Source organism: Ascaphus truei, chromosome 6 (assembly GCF_040206685.1).
Source record: "Ascaphus truei isolate aAscTru1 chromosome 6, aAscTru1.hap1, whole genome shotgun sequence".
NCBI classification, from domain to species: Eukaryota; Metazoa; Chordata; class Amphibia; order Anura; family Ascaphidae; genus Ascaphus; species Ascaphus truei.
In genome coordinates, this window is record NC_134488.1 from 33,355,255 (window position 1) to 33,374,764 (window position 19,510).

A 19,510-nucleotide genomic window follows, 5' to 3' on the forward strand; every position below is an offset into this window, starting at 1 on the left:
CCCCGATGCGTGCGAGTTCGCACTTTCTATCTGCCCGGTGCGTGCGAGCGCGCACTTTCTATCTGCCCGGTGCGTGCGAGCGCGCACTTTCTATCTGCCCGGTGCGTGCGAGCGCGCACTTTCTATCTGCCCGATGCGTGCGAGCGCGCACTTTCTATCTGCCCGATGCGTGCGAGCGCGCACTTTCTATCTGCCCGATGCGTGCGAGCGCGCACTTTCTATCTGCCCGATGCGTGCGAGCGCGCACTTTCTATCTGCCCGGTGCGTGCGAGCGCGCACTTTCTATCTGCCCGATGCGTGCGAGCGCGCACTTTCTATCTGCCCGGTGCGTGCGAGCGCGCACTTTCTATCTGCCCGATGCGTGCGAGCGCGCACTTTCTATCTGCCCGGTGCGTGCGAGCGCGCACTTCCTATCTCCCCGGTGCGTGCGAGTTCGCACTTTCTATCTGCCCGATGCGTGCGAGCGCGCACTTTCTATCTGCCCGGTGCGTGCGAGCGCGCACTTTCTATCTGCCCGGTGCGTGCGAGCGCGCACTTTCTATCTGCCCGGTGCGTGCGAGCGCGCACTTTCTATCTGCCCGGTGCGTGCGAGCGCGCACTTTCTATCTGCCCGGTGCGTGCGAGCGCGCACTTTCTATCTGCCCGGTGCGTGCGAGCGCGCACTTTCTATCTGCCCGGTGCGTGCGAGCGCGCACTTTCTATCTGCCCGGTGCGTGCGAGCGCGCACTTTCTATCTGCCCGATGCGTGCGAGCGCGCACTTTCTATCTGCCCGATGCGTGCGAGCGCGCACTTTCTATCTGCCCGGTGCGTGCGAGCGCGCACTTTCTATCTGCCCGGTGCGTGCGAGCGCGCACTTTCTATCTGCCCGGTGCGTGCGAGCGCGCACTTTCTATCTGCCCGATGCGTGCGAGCGCGCACTTTCTATCTGCCCGATGCGTGCGAGCGCGCACTTTCTATCTGCCCGATGCGTGCGAGCGCGCACTTTCTATCTGCCCGATGCGTGCGAGCGCGCACTTTCTATCTGCCCGGTGCGTGCGAGCGCGCACTTTCTATCTGCCCGATGCGTGCGAGCGCGCACTTTCTATCTGCCCGGTGCGTGCGAGCGCGCACTTCCTATCTCCCCGATGCGTGCGAGTTCGCACTTTCTATCTGCCCGATGCGTGCGAGCGCGCACTTTCTATCTGCCCGGTGCGTGCGAGCGCGCACTTTCTATCTGCCCGGTGCGTGCGAGCGCGCACTTTCTATCTGCCCGGTGCGTGCGAGCGCGCACTTTCTATCTGCCCGGTGCGTGCGAGCGCGCACTTTCTATCTGCCCGGTGCGTGCGAGCGCGCACTTTCTATCTGCCCGGTGCGTGCGAGCGCGCACTTTCTATCTGCCCGGTGCGTGCGAGTTCGCACTTTCTATCTGCCCGATGCGTGCGAGCGCGCACTTTCTATCTGCCCGGTGCGTGCGAGCGCGCACTTTCTATCTGCCCGGTGCGTGCGAGCGCGCACTTTCTATCTGCCCGGTGCGTGCGAGCGCGCACTTTCTATCTGCCCGATGCGTGCGAGCGCGCACTTTCTATCTGCCCGGTGCGTGCGAGCGCGCACTTTCTATCTGCCCGATGCGTGCGAGCGCGCACTTCCTATCTCCCCGATGCGTGCGAGTTCGCACTTTCTATCTGCCCGATGCGTGCGAGCGCGCACTTTCTATCTGCCCGGTGCGTGCGAGCGCGCACTTTCTATCTGCCCGGTGCGTGCGAGCGCGCACTTTCTATCTGCCCGGTGCGTGCGAGCGCGCACTTTCTATCTGCCCGATGCGTGCGAGCGCGCACTTTCTATCTGCCCGATGCGTGCGAGCGCGCACTTTCTATCTGCCCGGTGCGTGCGAGCGCGCACTTTCTATCTGCCCGGTGCGTGCGAGCGCGCACTTTCTATCTGCCCGATGCGTGCGAGCACGCACTTTCTATCTGCCCGATGCGTGCGAGCGCGCACTTTCTATCTGCCCGATGCGTGCGAGCGCGCACTTTCTATCTGCCCGGTGCGTGCGAGCGCGCACTTTCTATCTGCCCGGTGCGTGCGAGCGCGCACTTTCTATCTGCCCGGTGCGTGCGAGCGCGCACTTTCTATCTGCCCGGTGCGTGCGAGCGCGCACTTTCTATCTGCCCGATGCGTGCGAGCGCGCACTTTCTATCTGCCCGATGCGTGCGAGCGCGCACTTTCTATCTGCCCGATGCGTGCGAGCGCGCACTTTCTATCTGCCCGGTGCGTGCGAGCGCGCACTTTCTATCTGCCCGGTGCGTGCGAGCGCGCACTTTCTATCTGCCCGGTGCGTGCGAGCGCGCACTTCCTATCTCCCCGATGCGTGCGAGCGCGCACTTTCTATCTGCCCGGTGCGTGCGAGCGCGCACTTTCTATCTGCCCGGTGCGTGCGAGCGCGCACTTTCTATCTGCCCGGTGCGTGCGAGCGCGCACTTTCTATCTGCCCGGTGCGTGCGAGCGCGCACTTTCTATGCCCGGTGCGTGCGAGCGCGCACTTTCTATCTGCCCGGTGCGTGCGAGCGCGCACTTTCTATCTGCCCGGTGCGTGCGAGCGCGCACTTTCTATCTGCCCGGTGCGTGCGAGCGCGCACTTTCTATCTGCCCGGTGCGTGCGAGCGCGCACTTTCTATCTGCCCGGTGCGTGCGAGCGCGCACTTTCTATCTGCCCGGTGCGTGCGAGCGCGCACTTTCTATCTGCCCGGTGCGTGCGAGCGCGCACTTTCTATCTGCCCGGTGCGTGCGAGCGCGCACTTTCTATCTGCCCGGTGCGTGCGAGCGCGCACTTTCTATCTGCCCGGTGCGTGCGAGCGCGCACTTTCTGTCTGCTGTTATACTTTAATACACTACGAGTGCGCCTGTTCTTTTTCTGTTCCTGTGTTTATGTATGTACATATGGGTGTATACATGGATGGAAGTGTGTATGAATGTAAATGTCTATATACATCACATATGAATATCTGTGCATGTGTATATTGTAGGAATGTGCGTATACAAGTTGTGCTGCACTGTGTGATATGGGGGGTAGAATATATATATACATACAAATAAATAAAAAGTAGTTTCAGAATAACACAGCAAATAAATGTGCCCATGTTGTGAGCAGTCACATCCCAGGCTGTGCTGCGGCCCTGTGACACGCCTCCCAGGCTGTGCTGCGGCCCTGTGACACGCCTCCCAGGCTGTGCTGCGGCCCTGTGACACGCCTCCCAGGCTGCGCTGCGGCCCTGTGACAGCCCTCCCAGGCTGTGCTGCGGCCCTGTGACACGCCTCCCAGGCTGTGCTGCGGCCCTGTGACAGCCCTCCCAGGCTGTGCTGCGGCCCTGTGACAGCCCTCCCAGGCTGTGCTGCGGCCCTGTGACACGCCTCCCAGGCTGTGCTGCGGCCCTGTGACACGCCTCCCAGGCTGTGCTGCGGCCCTGTGACACGCCTCCCAGGCTGTGCTGCGGCCCTGTGACAGCCCTCCCAGGCTGCGCTGCGGCCCTGTGACAGCCCTCCCAGGCTGTGCTGCGGCCCTGTGACAGCCCTCCCAGGCTGTGCTGCGGCCCTGTGACACGCCTCCCAGGCTGTGCTGCGGCCCTGTGACACGCCTCCCAGGCTGTGCTGCGGCCCTGTGACACGCCTCCCAGGCTGTGCTGCGGCCCTGTGACACGCCTCCCAGGCTGTGCTGCGGCCCTGTCACAGCCCTCCCAGGCTGTGCTGCGGCCCTGTGACACGCCTCCCAGGCTGTGCTGCGGCCCTGTGACACGCCTCCCAGGCTGTGCTGCGGCCCTATGACAGCCCTCCCAGGCTGTGCTGCGGCCCTGTGACACGCCTCCCAGGCTGTGCTGCGGCCCTGTGACACGCCTCCCAGGCTGTGCTGCGGCCCTGTGACACGCCTCCCAGGCTGTGCTGCGGCCCTGTCACAGCCCTCCCAGGCTGTGCTGCGGCCCTGTGACACGCCTCCCAGGCTGCGCTGCGGCCCTGTGACAGCCCTCCCAGGCTGTGCTGCGGCCCTATGACAGCCCTCCCAGGCTGTGCTGCGGCCCTGTGACGCCTCCCAGGCTGTGCTGCGGCCCTGTGACAGCCCTCCCAGGCTGCGCTGCGGCCCTATGACAGCCCTCCCAGGCTGTGCTGCGGCCCTGTGACAGCCCTCCCAGGCTGCGCTGCGGCCCTGTGACAGCCCTCCCAGGCTGTGCTGCGGCCCTGTGACACGCCTCCCAGGCTGTGCTGCGGCCCTGTGACAGCCCTCCCAGGCTGTGCTGCGGCCCTGTGACAGCCCTCCCAGGCTGTGCTGCGGCCCTGTGACAGCCCTCCCAGGCTGTGCTGCGGCCCTGTGACACGCCTCCCAGGCTGTGCTGCGGCCCTGTGACAGCCCTCCCAGGCTGTGCTGCGGCCCTGTGACAGCCCTCCCAGGCTGCGCTGCGGCCCTGTGACACGCCTCCCAGCCTGTGCTGCGGCCCTGTGACAGCCCTCCCAGGCTGTGCTGCGGCCCTGTGACACGCCTCCCAGGCTGTGCTGCGGCCCTGTGACACGCCTCCCAGGCTGTGCTGCGGCCCTGTGACACGCCTCCCAGGCTGTGCTGCGGCCCTGTGACACGCCTCCCAGGCTGCGCTGCGGCCCTGTGACAGCCCTCCCAGGCTGCGCTGCGGCCCTGTGACAGCCCTCCCAGGCTGTGCTGCGGCCCTGTGACACGCCTCCCAGGCTGTGCTGCGGCCCTGTGACAGCCCTCCCAGGCTGTGCTGCGGCCCTGTGACACGCCTCCCAGGCTGTGCTGCGGCCCTGTGACAGCCCTCCCAGGCTGTGCTGCGGCCCTGTGACGCCTCCCAGGCTGTGCTGCGGCCCTGTGACAGCCCTCCCAGGCTGCGCTGCGGCCCTGTGACAGCCCTCCCAGGCTGTGCTGCGGCCCTGTGACGCCTCCCAGGCTGTGCTGCGGCCCTGTGACAGCCCTCCCAGGCTGCGCTGCGGCCCTGTGCCAGCCCTCCCAGGCTGTGCTGCGGTCCTGTGACACGCCTCCCAGGCTGTGCTGCGGCCCTGTGACACGCCTCCCAGCCTGTGCTGCGGCCCTGTGACAGCCCTCCCAGCTGCGCTGCGGCCCTGTGACAGCCCTCCCAGGCTGCGCTGCGGCCGTGACACGCCTCCCAGGCTGCGCTGCGGCCCTGTGACAGCCCTCCCAGGCTGTGCTGCGGCCCTGTGACACGCCTCCCAGGCTGTGCTGCGGCCCTGTGACAGCCCTCCCAGGCTGCGCTGCGGCCCTGTGACACGCCTCCCAGCCTGTGCTGCGGCCCTGTGACAGCCCTCCCAGGCTGCGCTGCGGCCCTGTGACACGCCTCCCAGGCTGTGCTGCGGCCCTGTGACACGCCTCCCAGGCTGTGCTGCGGCCCTGTGACACGCCTCCCAGGCTGTGCTGCGGCCCTGTGACACGCCTCCCAGGCTGTGCTGCGGCCCTGTGACAGCCCTCCCAGGCTGTGCTGCGGCCCTGTGACAGCCCTCCCAGGCTGTGCTGCGGCCCTGTGACACGCCTCCCAGGCTGTGCTGCGGCCCTGTGACAGCCCTCCCAGGCTGTGCTGCGGCCCTGTGACAGCCCTCCCAGGCTGTGCTGCGGCCCTGTGACAGCCCTCCCAGGCTGTGCTGCGGCCCTGTGACAGCCCTCCCAGGCTGTGCTGCGGCCCTGTGACGCCTCCCAGGCTGTGCTGCGGCCCTGTGACAGCCCTCCCAGGCTGTGCTGCGGCCCTGTGACAGCCCTCCCAGGCTGTGCTGCGGCCCTGTGACAGCCCTCCCAGGCTGCGCTGCGGCCCTGTGACAGCCCTCCCAGGCTGTGCTGCGGCCCTGTGACAGCCTTCCCAGGCTGTGCTGCGGCCCTGTGACAGCCCTCCCAGGCTGCGCTGCGGCCCTGTGACAGCCCTCCCAGGCTGTGCTGTGGCCCTGTGACAGCCCTTCCAGGCTGCGCTGCGGCCCTGTGACAGCCCTCCCAGGCTGTGCTGCGGCCCTGTGACAGCCCTCCCAGGCTGTGCTGTGGCCCTGTGACAGCCTTCCCAGGCTGTGCTGCGGCCCTGTGACAGCCCTCCCTGGCTGTGCTGCGGCCCTGTGACAGCCTTCCCAGGCTGTGCTGCGGCCCTGTGACAGCCCTCCCAGGCTGTGCTGCGGCCCTGTGACAGCCTTCCCAGGCTGTGCTGCGGCCCTGTGACAGCCCTCCCAGGCTGTGCTGCGGCCCTGTGACAGCCCTCCCAGGCTGCGCTGCGGCCCTGTGACAGCCCTCCCAGGCTGCGCTGCGGCCCTGTGACAGCCCTCCCAGGCTGTGCTGCGGCCCTGTGACACGCCTCCCAGGCTGTGCTGCGGCCCTGTGACAGCCCTCCCAGGCTGCGCTGCGGCCCTGTGACAGCCCTCCCAGGCTGTGCTGCGGCCCTGTGACACGCCTCCCAGGCTGTGCTGCGGCCCTGTGACACGCCTCCCAGCCTGTGCTGCGGCCCTGTGACACGCCTCCCAGGCTGTGCTGCGGCCCTGTGACACGCCTCCCAGGCTGTGCTGCGGCCCTGTGACAGCCCTCCCAGGCTGTGCTGCGGCCCTGTGACAGCCCTCCCAGGCTGTGCTGCGGCCCTGTGACAGCCCTCCCAGGCTGTGCTGGAAAGCTGCGTGATGTGGCAGCTATCTCCTTCAGGCCTCCGTGTTCACGTGGACATTAATAAGCAAAAGGTGACACGGTGCTCATATTCCTGCCATTTCCCAGAATCCCTGGCTGCAGTGGAGTCACTGTACGCTGGGGGATAATGGAGAAAGGCAGCATGGCAGACCTGGCTGAGACGCGTTAATGGCTCACAATGGTTATTTTTATTTACTGGACAGTGGAGGGTGTCTCACTTTTCTCCCACTCGCCAGAACATGTTTAAAGGTGAGAATAACACAGGAATACGCAGGTGTAAAAAAGAAAAAAGTATATTTAGAAAACCTCCCCTCTCCCCCTTTCATTTATTCAGCAATTCCCGCATCAGTATTTAAACAATAAAAAAGATGATGGCACTTTTCTCCAAGAGGAAGATCGGCAAAAGGACGTGTTAAATCCCCGTCTGTGCGACGCTGCGTCCGCCGGCTGCTGGAAAGAGGTGGAATACACGGATCAGGAGAGGGAACATGTGTGCACGCGTGTGCAGGTGCCTGGGCGTTTCCGTGTGTGTGTAGAGTCGCTGTTGCAATTATATATGTGCGTGTACACACATTAACATCTTTCTAAGGAAGCCAAGTGGCATGAAAATATAAAGAAATAAAACAGGACTATAGTTATAGTCACTAATAGTTACTAAAACTCACCCCGATGATTAACCCCCGGAGAAGCAGCGGTTAGGATCTGGTGTCCATTAGCGGGGCGCAGAAATGACCCGGTGCAGGTAAGAGACGTGACACCTAGATGTGCTTCTACAATGCAGCCCCCCTTGGGGTGCGATGGAGCAGGGACACTGCACACGCGCCCGTAACCCCGGTATCATTTCTGCTGAAGTAGAAAGATTTGTACAATTATTTCTCGTTGTGCGGAACAAACCGGCAGCGCTGCACGTTTTCCATTCAGATATTCGCCCTCGGTTAAGGGATTAGGGATATCCCTGCTTCAGCACAGATGGCCCAGTCTTTGATTGAGCCACCTGCGCTGAAGCAGGGATATCCTGAGAACCTGACCTGTTGGTGGCTATTGAGGACAGGAGTTGCCCTCCCCTGCTGTTAGACCATTTATTGTTTATACAAGAGAGACGGCACGTGTGTAAGAGACCAGCTATGTTTGTTTTTTTACTGAACCGAGAACGTATATCTGTTTCTGGTAAGAAAGGCAGCACGTGCGTGTTACGCTATAGAGGCGGCCATTACAGCCTAACCCGCGCAGGGTAAGTGTGACACATACACATCAAATTATTCCCAGGTGAAGCTTAAATAAAATACAACGCGCGCAGTCGCACGCGCAGTCACAAGCGCACACGGAAAAGACACATTCACACCGTAACACTTACCATGCCGCGCCAAAATAGGCAGGGGCGGAGCCTAGGGGTGCGTCACGCGGTGCATGAATCGGCAAACTTCTGACACGTGTCACCCTGCGGGGACAGCGGAGATCACGCACATACCCTGATAATGATGCGGAATATCTATACACGGATAACCAACGCGCTGCGCTGTATAAAGGTGCAGAGTACCTCTACATACGGATAATAATCACGCTGCCCTGTATAACAATGAGGAGTATCTATACACTGATAATGAACACGCCGCGCCGTATAGGGGTAAGGAGTATCTTTATTTGCTCTTACCATTCCCCTGGTATCCATGGCCTCGGGGGTCCCTTCTGGTAGCGTCTCCATTGGCTGCACAATGTTTCGACTGCTGATGAAACTACAACAGAGGAAGAGATGTTTCAAAAAGAGGGCGTGGCACTGGCCCCTGAAGTGGGATCCAGCTTCCCAGCATAGCAATAAAGTGACTGCTGATCCATGTACGCTATGTCTGTCATCTGTAATGCCCGGGGGGTCCCGGGGTGGGGGGCAAGAGACAGGCAGAGCATTATTACCTGGGGGACCCACATAGTATTATTACTGGGGGGGTGTCCCACACAGTACTATTAACTGGGGAGGGGGGTGGGGGCAGGGTATTACTGTCTGGGGGGAAGGGCCCACAGAGTATTATTACCTGGGAGGGGAGGGCCTGCAGAGTATTATTACCTGGGGGGGAAGGGCCCGCAGAGCGTTGCGCAGCAGTTGGTGACGATGCTCTGGTGACTGTACGGATTCACAGAGTCCTCGGAGCTCAGCTTCCCCGACAAGGAGACTTTAATCTGAGGGAGAGAAAGGCGGTATGAAGGTGGGAGGGGGGTGGTGGTGGTTTGGGGGAGAGACAGACGTCGCCTAACTGCGTCCCTGCCCCGGGGAGGTCATCGCGCGGTGAGCAGCGGATGTCTGCGGCGCCCGGCACAGTATATTCCGAGTCCCGCTGCGTGGATCAGGAAGATATGGCAACAGACCGCGTCGCCCGTAGGTGCACGTGTCGCGGGATATCCCGGGCACGCCGATATCTTGTTCTATAGGCGCCAAGTTGTGTATATTTCTGTACGTGCAATACGTACCTTGTTCCCGGGAATACGTGTCAGACGTACTACACTGAGCGCTTCTGCGGGCTTCCCCTTTAGCTATTTGTAATGTATAAGGGGCGTTCCTCCTGGGAGAAGAGACTGACGCGGAGGTGGCTGCACATTATATCAGCGCCTGTCACAGACTGAGAGACGCCCCCTAAACCCCACATCCCTGTGCAACTGTGACCCGTGTACCCCCATAATATTAGAACGTGCCCCCTTTATGTACATCGGGGGTTCTCAACTCCAGTCCTCAAGCCTCCCCCCCCCTAAAAAGTCAGGTTTTCAGGATTTCCCTGCTTCAGCACAGGAGGCGCTGTGTACATGTGCCGTGTGTCACTGCTGTGAGGCGCTGGGTACGGCACTGGGTACATGGATGGCCCGTCCCTCACATACTCACATCCTCGTTAGTTGTCCGATTGGCTGTGACCAGATACGTGTGGAATCCGGAGAGACCCAGAATGCACCAAACAGACAGAAAGCAGATGAGGAGCTCGAGAACAGTGCTGGGAGTCAGGGAGCATACGCAGAGCATCGCACCCCACTACAGGGAGCATACGCAGAGCATCGCACCCCGCTCCCCACTACAGGGAGCATACGCAGAGCATCGCACCCCGCTCCCCACTATAGGGAGCATACGCAGAGCATCGCACCCCGCTCCCCACTACAGGGAGCATGTTATAAAAGGATATCTGCCAGGGGTCTCCTTCAGCACACTGAGAATTGTGCTGCTCTGTGCTCCTGTGGAGGGAGAGAGCGGTTACAGCCTGCAGAGCATCGCGCAGAGGGATGATAGCCTGCAGAGCATTGCGCAGAGAGAGGGGTGACAGTCTGCAGAGCATCGTGCACAGATTCTCACGCAGAGCGATGTGTGTGGTGACAGCCGCCAGGATAAAGGAGGTGAGCAACGCGAGAGACAGGAGGAAGGTGTAGAAGAATCGGTAATTCCTCCTTCCCACGCAGTTCCCAACCCACGGGCAGTGATGGTCGAAGCGCTCTGCGGAGGAGAGAGGGGCGCGTTACACACGGCACACTCCCAACCACCCTGACACGCACTGTCATACACACGGCGACACAGCGTGGGTGTCACACACACAAAAGGTGTCACACACTACACAGGATCTCTCTCACCCACACAATTCGTCACACACACACCATACGAGGTCACTATGTCACACACTCAGTTGTCACACTCACCCACACAGTTGTCACAGATGCTGCAGTGTGAGGCTCGTGGCGGCCGGAATATTTTGCACGTGAAGCAGAACTTGAGCCTAACGAGTTTTCCGTTAATGAGCACATCCTGTGTGCGGGGGGCCCTCCGGGTCCCCGAGGAGAGGCTCTGATCTGAGGGGACACGGAGACACACGTGTCACCCTGCATACTCCGTGTCCCATAGGTTCCTTCTGCCTGTCACTCAGCGGTCGGACTCAGTCTGGGTGTCACACATCCCATCAGTGTCACCCTGCAGTCTGGGTGTCACATGCCCTGTCAGTGTCACCCTGCACAATCTGGGTGTCACGTCCTGTCAGTGTCACCCTGCATAGCCTGTCGCATGTTCCTTGCTGTCACCCACTGATCTGCCTCTCCACTGCGATGGCCTCGCTGGAGGTGGCTCGGGGCAGGATCCCAGGGTCACTGAAGGTCGTATGCAGCAAGGAGCTGAGGACGAAGAAGAGCAGGACACCTCCGATGACAGGGACAGCAACGGTGACATGAGCGGAGAGGAAAGGACAGCTGGGAGGGGGTCAGACCGGTCAGAGCACGGTAACACTACACAAAGTATTCATTTCACCCTGCAGAGCATTACACCACCCCTCCTCTCTACTGCAGAGCATTACACCGCCCCTCCTCTCTACTGCAGAGCATTACACCGCCCCTCCTCTCTACTGCAGAGCATTACACCGCCCCTCCTCTCTACTGCAGAGCATTACACCGCTCTCCTCTCTACTGCAGAGCATTACACCACCCCTCCTCTCTACTGCAGAGCATTACACCGCCCCTCCTCTCTACTGCAGAGCATTACACCGCCCCTCCTCTCTACTGCAGAGCATTACACCGCTCTCCTCTCTACTGCAGAGCATTACACCACCCCTCCTCTCTACTGCAGAGCATTACACCGCCCCTCCTCTCTACTGCAGAGCATTACACCACCCCTCCTCTCTACTGCAGAACATTACACCACCCCTCCTCTCTACTGCAGAGCATTACACCGCCCGCCTCTTCCCTGCAGAGCATTACACCGCCCCTCCTCTCTGCTGCAGAGCCTTATACCCACTCGAATATGAAGAAGAGTCCGGCCGTGCAGAGAATGAGCCCCAGTGTGACCCCGAACACACTCCCGGGCCGGGCCACCCTCAGGCGGTTCCCGCACACCGGGACCCCGGGCCTCTCCTGCCCGTAATCACGCTCCCTCATCCCGGGAACTGCGGGGGGCGACCCGGGGTGCCCGGCCTGTGATGTCACAGGGATCAGAGAGACGGACAGGGGAGTGAGGCGCCGGGAACACGGACAGCGACACCTACAGGCCGCGCCGGGAACACCGACACCAACAGGCCGCGCCGGGAACACCGACAGCGACACCTACAGGCCGCGCCGGGAACACCGACAGCGACACCTACAGGCCGCGCCGGGAACACCGACAGCGACACCTACAGGCCGCGCCGGGAACACCGACAGCGACACCTACAGGCCGCGCCGGGAATACGGACAGCGCCGCCTACAGGCCGCGCCGGGAATACGGACAGCTCCGCCTACAGGCCGCGCCGGGAAAGGCGCCATATTATATGCAGGGGTCATTATTGCAGAAGAGGTTATCATGGAGAGATCATATCTAGCAGGACATATATAGATGTATTTGGGATTATTGTGTAGGGGAGAGGGCATTACATCTACACACACGGTTTATATAGTGCTCTGCAGCTATACTATATACACACACACATGCACACATTCTGTATACAGGGCTCTGCTCTCAATATAAACAACACAATAATCAAAAATAAAATTTATTTACATTACAGGAGTCATTAGCAGGTAATTACCCTCCCTCCTCCCCTGTTACCCTCCCTCCTCCCCTGTTCTCCTTTGCTATGTCCAGGGTAGGAAGTTGACATGCAGAGCGGTGCCGAGTACCCAGTATCCCAGGAAATACCCCAGCAAGGCCCGGGACTGGGGACATATGAAGGTCCAGGATCGGAGGAGGTGCAAGGCTGGGTTGGGGGCACTCTTCTCCTCCCCGGGTTTCTGGGGGTCCCACAACCACGGCTCGCTCTTCTGGAGGCGGTGAGAGCAGAACCAGAACAGCAGGGGAGAGGAGGAGAAGAGCAGGCGAGTGAGTACCTGTGAGGCAGAAACAGAGCTCAGGGCGGGGGGAACACACCACAAATACCCAGATGCCCCCGGACTGACACCTCTCTGTCCTAAGGTCATGATGCCCACTTGCAATTAAATAAATCTGTCTCTCCCCCTCAGCACCCCATCTGGCCCCTTCCTTTGGCACACAATGCCACCCTATGATACATGCCCCCTTCGATTTCCATGCCCCCCTGTACCTGCACGTGCATACACAGGGTCCCAAACACCATCAGCGCCGTCAGGTGTGCCACGTACACGAAGACACGGGGTCCATGGTAACCGCAGGATGGCTTCCCCGGCACTCCCCACAGCCCCAGGGCCAGGCACAGCCGTGGGTTGGCGCAGGCGTAGTCCCACACGGCTTGGATGCCCATCACCACCACTGGCAGCGCCAGAAGGAAGTTAGGCAGCTGTCGCAGCTGGAAGTAGCGCAGAGGGCCCACGCCCCAGTACTCGCCCTGCACGTGGGAATATGCCAGGGGCACGTGGGCCGAGCACCAGACGGGAGGGGGCACCCCGGGCACACGGTACTCCTTGTCCTGTGCCAGCTGCAGCAGCTCTGGCGGCACCGCCTCTTCGGGCAGCACCATGCAGAACCTGCGGTACCCGTAGTACTGAAAGAGAGCAAACGGCAGAACCACAGCACAAGCGCTCATCGCAGTCACCAGCATCACCCTGCCCACTCGCCCCAGTGAACCCACCCCCCGCAGGAGTGCCCGGACCCCCCAGTGCAGTAGGAAGCCTATGTTGGCAAGGCCATTGGCACGAGCGGCTGTGGCAAGAGAGAGGAGGGCAGATCCGCTCCGCATACTTCCCTTCTCCAGCTGCCACAGGCCAGCGAAGGCAGCCAGCGCAAAAAGGCTCTCCGAGTAGGCGGCCGCCATAAAGATGGAGGCTGGGCTCATGCAGAAGAGTAGGGCGGCCAGGAAGGCGGAGCGGCGGCACTGCAGAACAAGGCAGCCCAGGCGGTACAGAGCGCCCGCAGCCAGTGCAGAGGCGGCACAGTTGAGCAGAGCGGCGGACAGCAGCAGCCGGCTCCGCAGGCTGAGCATCGACGTCAGGGGCCAAAGCACCCCCCGGGCAAGGCCCACCAGGCTGAGTGGGAGCAGTGGGAAGAAGGCCAGGTTGTGTTCGTACACATAACCGCGCTCTGCGATGAACAGGAAGTGCTCTGCGTCCCAGTGTCCCAGGCCCCCCAGGAGCAGCTCCATCAGGCGGTCACCGTGGCCTGGGACTGAGAGCCGGGGAGGGGAGAAGGCGTCAGCCACGTGATCCGGGATGAGTGTGTTAAACACAACCTGGGGGCGGCGAGACATGGGGTATACATGGGAGACTGTCCTATATCCATATGTGCTATAGGACTTTTATTGTGTCTGTGTGTCCGTTTGTAGGACAGAGCCTCCATCATGTATTTCATTTCTACAACAGGACTTTTATAGGGTCTGTGTCTTTGTTCATAGGACGTTGGCCCCAAAAGAATGTATAGTGTCTGAATATATAGGGTGTGTGTCAGTTTACAGGAAGGAGCCTCCATATTAATTAATAAAGTTCTGTGTCAGATTATAGGCTAGAACCCATTTATACAATAGGCCGTGTTATAGGGTCAGGGTGTCAGTGGGATGATCAGAGCAAGGAGTTATTCTCACCTGCATTAGGAGGGTGAATCCGCGGCAGCACAGGGAGAAGCGCAGTACCTCTCGCAGGAAAGGGTCCCGGGGGCCCATCATCTGACTGCGGGGGGGAGAGAGGGGTCTGCGAGGGGGAGAATCAGGGGAACAGGGGTCAGTGAGGGGGAAGAGGGGTCAGTGAGGGGCGAGAGATCAGTGAGGAGAGGGGTTCAGTGAGGGGGAGGGATCAGTGAGGAGAGGGGTTCAGTGAGGGGGAGGGATCTGTGAGGAGAGGGGTCACTGAGGGGGAGGGATCAGTGAGGAGAGGGGTCACTGAGGGGGAGGGATCAGTGAGGAGAGGGGTCACTGAGGGGGAGGGATCAGTGAGGAGAAGGGTCACTGAGGGGGAGGGATCAGTGAGGAGAGGGGTCACTGAGGGGGAGGGATCAGTGAGGAGAGGGGTCACTGAGGGGAGGGATCAGTGAGGAGAGGGGTCACTGAGGGGAGGGATCAGTGAGGAGAGGGGTCACTGAGGGGGAGGGATCAGTGAGGAGAGGGGTCACTGAGGGGGAGGGATCAGTGAGGAGAGGGGTCACTGAGGGGGAGGGATCAGTGAGGAGAGGGGTCACTGAGGGGGAGGGATCAGTGAGGAGAGGGGTCACTGAGGGGGAAGGATCAGTGAGGAGAGGGGTCACTGGGGAGGGATCAGTGAGGAGAGGGGTCACTGAGGGGAGGGATCAGTGAGGAGAGGGGTCACTGAGGGGGAGGGATCAGTGAGGAGGGGTCACTGAGGGGGAGGGATCAGTGAGGAGAGGGGTCACTGAGGGGGAGGGATCAGTGAGGAGAGGGGTCACTGAGGGGGGGGGATCAGTGAGGAGAGGGGTCACTGAGGGGAGGGGTCGGACGAGAGGTCAGGGGTCACTGTAACATGAATTTCGTGTCAGTACTGCGGGGGTGGGAGGGCTGAGCCTGGAGATGCCCTGCAGCCGCAGGTGAGATGCTCTGCATGTGTATAGCGCCCACCGACCCTAGTAGGGGGAGCTCACCATGTGATAACCAGACAACTCATCCTCCTCTGCAGAGCATCTCCTAGCACCACCCGAGCATTGTACCCTTCTCCCCTGCAGAGCATCTCACCCCCTCCTCCCTTTCCAGGAGGTCCCGCCTCTTGCTCCCAGACCCAACCTCCCCGTTTCTTTTTCCTAGAACGTCACTTCCTCCGGCAGCTCCCACTTCCTGCTTTAGAGAAGCTAACTTCCGGCGTCCTCACTGCGACTGCCATCTTTACTGAGGGCAAGTGGGGTGGGTGGGGGCAGGGGGGTGGGGTGGGTGGGGGCAGGGGGGGGTGGGGTGGGTGGGGGCAGGGGGGGTGGGGTGGGTGGGGGCAGCTTAATGTCCCGAGCAGCAGCGAATGAGAAATAAGAGAGAGTGAGAGAGTGAATGTGAGGGAGAGTGAGAGAATATGAGAGTGAGTGAGGGAATGTGAGTGTGAGAAGGAATGTTACAGAAAGGACAGGCATAGTAAGTGACTTCTCATCGCTACATCATAGATCACTCGAGTCACAGATCCTCTGCATTTCTCACAGGACTACCTGCAGAACTCATTTCCTCCCTTCGCTGCCTACTACAGCCGGTCACAGCCCTATGCGCTACTGCGCATGCTCACACGTAGGGGATCATGGGAGTTGTAGTTTTTATTAGACAAGATCGATTGACACATAAGCAACACAGTAACATTCCTAGAAACCCTGCTAGAGAACACACACCACCCCCATGTATCTTACCTCCTCTCTCCCTTCTCCCTCTCTCTCTTCTCCCCCCTCTCTCTCTTCTCTCCCCCCTCTCTCTCTCTCTCCCCCCCTCTCTCTCTTCCCTCCCCCCCTCTCTCTTCTCTCCCCCCTCTCTCTTCTCTCCCCCCCCTCTCTCTCTTCCCTCCCCCCCTCTCTTCTTCCCCTCTCCCTCTTCTCCCCCCCTCTCTCTTCTCCCCCCCTCTCTCTTCTCCCCCCCTCTCTCTCTTCTCCCCCCCGCCCTCTCTCTCTTCTCCCCCCGCCCTCTCTCTCTTCTCCCCCCGCCCTCTCTCTCTTCTCCCCCCCGCCCTCTCTCTCTCTTCCCCGCCCTATCTCTTCCCCCGCCCTCTCTCTCTCTTCCCCCCCGCCCTCTCTCTCTCTCTCCCCCTCTCTTCTCCCCCCCCTCTCTCTTCTCTCCCCCCTCTCTCTTCTCCCCCCCTCTCTCTCTTCTCTCCCCCCTCTCTCTCTTCTCTCCTCTCTCTCTCTCTTCTCTCCCTCTCTTCTCCCCCCTCTCTCTCTTCTCTCCCCCCTCTCTCTCTTCTCTCCTCTCTCTCTTCTCTCTCTCTCTCTCTCTCTCTCCTCCCCCCTCTCTCTCTCTCTTCTCCCTCCTCTCTCTCTCTCTTCTCCCCCCCTCTCTCTCTCTTCTCCCCTCTCTCTCTCTCTCTTCCTCCCCCCCTCTCTCTCTCTTCTCCCCCCTCTCTCTCTCTTCTCCCCCCCTCTCTCTCTCTTCTCCCCCACCCCTCTCTCTCTCTCTTCTCCCCCCCTCTCTCATCTCCCCCCCTCTCTCTTCTCCCCCCCCTCTCTCTTCTCCCCCTCTCTCCTCTTCTCCCCCCCCTCTCTCTCTCTCTCTTCTCCCCCTCTCCTCTCTCTTCTCCCCTCTCTCTCTCTCATCTCTCCCCTCTCTCTCTCTTCTCCCCCCTCTCTCTTCTCTCCCCCCTCTCTCTCTCTTCCCCCCCCTTTCTCTCCCCCCCTCTCTCTCTTTCTTCTCCCCCCTCTCTCTCTCCTCTCCCCCCCCCTCTCTCTTTACAGTAAAGCTGCTTAAGTTCCTCCCTTTTGATAGCAATGAGGTAACCATGTCTTTGTTAAATTAACTCAAGTAAATGGAGATAAACCATTGTAATAAATTAATATTGAGCAGCGACGCCTGTCTGCAACAATTGTCATCAGCGTTAGTTAGAAATAATAGAATGATGTAAGGTATAATTCCATATACCATTAACGCAGCAATAGTGCCCGCAGCAGCAGTCTCCCGCCATCTCCACCTGCAACTACTGACAATATGGCTGCGCGGCGTCAAATGGCGCTGCGTTGCCATGCCAACGGGAAACGTCACGTGACGTAACAGCATCACATGATGCTCGTTGCCATGACAATGAGGCGCCACATGATGTCACGATGTCATGCTGTGCCACGTTGTCATGGCAACTTGCCGCCGCGTGACGGTACATTGCATCCCGTTGTCATGGCAACACAGTGTCATTTAAAAAAAAAAAAATCTCCAGGTTGACCGTCAGTCGAAGGTGCAACCCTGATGTGAGAGAGTGAGAATGTGAGTATGTGAGTGAGTGTGAGAGAATGTGAGAGTGAATGTGAGAGAGTGAGAATGTGAGTATGTGAGTGAGTGTGGAGAGAGAATGTGAGAGTGAGAGTGAGAGTGAATGAGAGTTAGAGAGTGAGAATGTGAGTATGTGAGTGTGAGAGAATGTGAGAGTGAGAGTGAATGTGAGGGTTAGAGAATGAGAATGTGAGAGTTAGAGAGTGAGAATGTGAGTGTGAGAGAATGTGAGAGTGAGAGTGAATGTGAGAGTTAGAGAATGTGAGAGTTAGAGAATGAGAATGTGAGAGTTAGAGAATGAGAATGTGAGGTTAGAGAATGAGAATGTGAGAGTTAGAGAATGAGAATGTGAGAGTTACAGTAGAGAATGAGAAAGTGAGAGAGTTCATCTGTGAGTGAGAGAGAATGTGAGAGTGAATGTGAGGTTAGAGAATGAGAATGTGTGAGTTAGAGAATGTGAGAGAGTTAATCTGTGAGTGTGAGAGAGAATGTGAGAGAGTTAATCTGTGAGTGTGAGAGAGAATGTGAGAGTGAAAATGAGAGCCAGCCTGTTCTTTAACAATTGTACGAAGTGGGGCACAGCAGCTCTCAGCGCCAGATCGCGGCTTACCTCTGCCGTGTGGCTGGTCTCTTCCTGCAGAGCGAGTTTTAATATGGCCACACGTTTAAATAGAACTCGCACAGCTCGAGGCTGACTCTGTATGTGCAAGTATTCTTACAACAGGTGTGAGGTGATCACGCTGCAGTGTATGGTATCTGTACACCCGACACTGCTAAAATAAATGTATTTTAGCTATGTAAAAAAAACGGGACGAGAAAGTGGTCAGTCTCACCAAGAACGAAGTGACCTATGACAGTGACGCTTTTTTTTTTTCTCATTTTTCTTTTTATTGATTTTCTAACATTGCTGGTAAACATGCCAGATTTCAACACATCTTTACAATTTTTTATGTTTAAATTATACATAAAAGAAAAATATATATAAGTAAAAAGGTATAAATCAGATGCTCAAACGTAACTCAAAATACACAATTTTTTAATTAAATAATTAACTCACAGATTGTACAAAACATGACTTTAGTCAGACATATTACAGACGTTGGTTCGGATATACTGTACTGTTCTCCTGGGCAGTGGATATACACAGTTGAGTGCAAATAGCCGCACTCAGTAGAAAATAAAATGGAAAACAATAAACATCCCAGCCAGAATTGAACCCTGTTCCACTATGCTAATGGCCTGGAGCATAACCACTGAGCTATAAGACTTGCTGATGCTTTGTAGTGAATAAAGGCAGAGAAGCCTACTGACATTACAGTGTTCATAACAGCTCGGCTATTCGCACTCAGTAGGAAATAAAATGGAAAAAAAAAAGACAGGACACTCCCCTATTGACATTCTATACCCCCTGCACTGTAATCAGCGCGTCAGCACTGTGACACGCGCCCCGCGGGGGGGCGGCACGTGCACAGCGCTAGTCCGCGATCTGAGGGGAGAGAGAAAGTTTGTGAGACAGGAGGGGGCGTGGCGGTAGGTTTGCGGGGGCGTGGCCATGACGTCCCGCGGCTAGTTCGCCCTCATTGGCTGAACCGCCGGCGGGGGCGTGGCCACGCCTCCGTCACAAATGCCAATCTCAAACTCCCCTGCCTGCCTGAAAACCTGTCGCGCACCGCTGGGGAAAGGTGCGCGACAAGGTAGGGACTGGGACCGGAGGAACAGGGTGCGCTGTACTAGTTAGTGGGACCGCAGCCTTAGGAGCCGCTTCCGCATGCGTGCGGAGGCGTGTGGAAATGCAGGCGACAGGCAAGTTTAAATATACGCGCTGAGGGGAGCGGAGGAGCGGTCACGTGACAGCAAACATCCAATGGGGATGAGGGACTAGCCCCGCCCCCCACCCCACCTCCGCCCCACCCTCAAAGCGCGCTCACTGCCTCACCTGTCAGGCCACAAAAAAGCACCATCTTCTGCAGGCGACGCAGAGCAGGAGCGCGGCCCGAGGCACCATGCCCGAGTCCTTAGGCCCCGGGCATGGTCATCGCTTAGGCGCTGACCCGTGCTGAGGCGCGCTGCTGCTCGGCACTGAGCCCCTGCAGCCGCAAT

General features: G+C 59.2%; 2 protein-coding genes across 13 annotated transcripts; both read right to left on the bottom strand.

The window, feature by feature from the left end:
• Window positions 1–6,915: 6,915 nt before the first annotated feature.
• On the bottom strand, window positions 6,916–11,639 carry LOC142496867 (palmitoyltransferase ZDHHC18-like). 5 transcript variants are annotated; one of them, XM_075603904.1, is made up of 11 exons: window positions 11,383–11,639; window positions 10,681–10,766; window positions 10,302–10,451; window positions 9,964–10,101; window positions 9,797–9,845; window positions 9,505–9,607; window positions 8,698–8,810; window positions 8,290–8,371; window positions 7,993–8,076; window positions 7,304–7,484; window positions 6,916–7,085 (listed from the first exon to the last, which is right to left on the bottom strand). In XM_075603904.1, exons 1-9 carry the CDS (start codon window positions 11,520–11,522, stop codon window positions 8,035–8,037), a joined length of 903 nt encoding a protein of 300 aa, XP_075460019.1. In that variant the 5' UTR covers window positions 11,523–11,639; the 3' UTR covers window positions 6,916–7,085; window positions 7,304–7,484; window positions 7,993–8,034. The 5 variants fall into 5 exon arrangements, with proteins under 5 accessions (XP_075460019.1, XP_075460018.1, XP_075460016.1 ...); XM_075603903.1 differs by having other exon boundaries at window positions 7,304–7,481; window positions 10,681–10,841; window positions 11,383–11,638; XM_075603901.1 differs by having other exon boundaries at window positions 10,681–10,841; window positions 11,383–11,637.
• Window positions 11,640–12,096: 457 nt separating this feature from the next.
• Window positions 12,097–15,657, bottom strand: LOC142496868 (GPI alpha-1,6-mannosyltransferase 2-like). Of its 8 annotated transcripts, none has more exons than XM_075603907.1 (4): window positions 15,612–15,657; window positions 14,108–14,213; window positions 12,659–13,759; window positions 12,097–12,446 (listed from the first exon to the last, which is right to left on the bottom strand). In XM_075603907.1, the coding sequence occupies exons 1-4, from the start codon at window positions 15,614–15,616 to the stop codon at window positions 12,195–12,197; spliced, it is 1,464 nt and encodes a 487-aa protein (XP_075460022.1). In that variant the 5' UTR covers window positions 15,617–15,657; the 3' UTR covers window positions 12,097–12,194. The 8 variants fall into 8 exon arrangements, with proteins under 8 accessions (XP_075460022.1, XP_075460026.1, XP_075460023.1 ...); XM_075603911.1 differs by lacking the exon at window positions 15,612–15,657 and adding an exon at window positions 15,206–15,335 and having other exon boundaries at window positions 14,108–14,192; XM_075603908.1 differs by lacking the exon at window positions 15,612–15,657 and adding an exon at window positions 15,115–15,331 and having other exon boundaries at window positions 12,097–12,380; window positions 14,108–14,192.
• Window positions 15,658–19,510: the final 3,853 nt, after the last annotated feature.

What these genes read in the sequence shown, in the direction of transcription:
- LOC142496868 (XM_075603906.1), bottom strand. Translation starts at nt 15,200, where the DNA reads ATGCTCTGCAGGGGAGAAGGGTACAATGCTCGGGTGGTGCTAGGAGAT. An exon ending in GATTCACCCTCCTAATGCAG is followed by an intron (nt 13,760 to 14,107) that starts GTGAGAATAACT and finishes CGCCGCCCCCAG; the next exon opens with GTTGTGTTTAACACACTCAT. An exon ending in CCCTGTGTATGCACGTGCAG is followed by an intron (nt 12,447 to 12,658) that starts GTACAGGGGGGC and finishes TCTGCCTCACAG; the next exon opens with GTACTCACTCGCCTGCTCTT.
- LOC142496867 (XM_075603903.1), bottom strand. Translation starts at nt 11,522, where the DNA reads ATGAGGGAGCGTGATTACGGGCAGGAGAGGCCCGGGGTCCCGGTGTGC. An exon ending in GGACTCTTCTTCATATTCGA is followed by an intron (nt 10,842 to 11,382) that starts GTGGGTATAAGG and finishes ACCCCCTCCCAG; the next exon opens with CTGTCCTTTCCTCTCCGCTC. An exon ending in CTGAAGGAGACCCCTGGCAG is followed by an intron (nt 9,608 to 9,796) that starts ATATCCTTTTAT and finishes GACTCCCAGCAC; the next exon opens with TGTTCTCGAGCTCCTCATCT.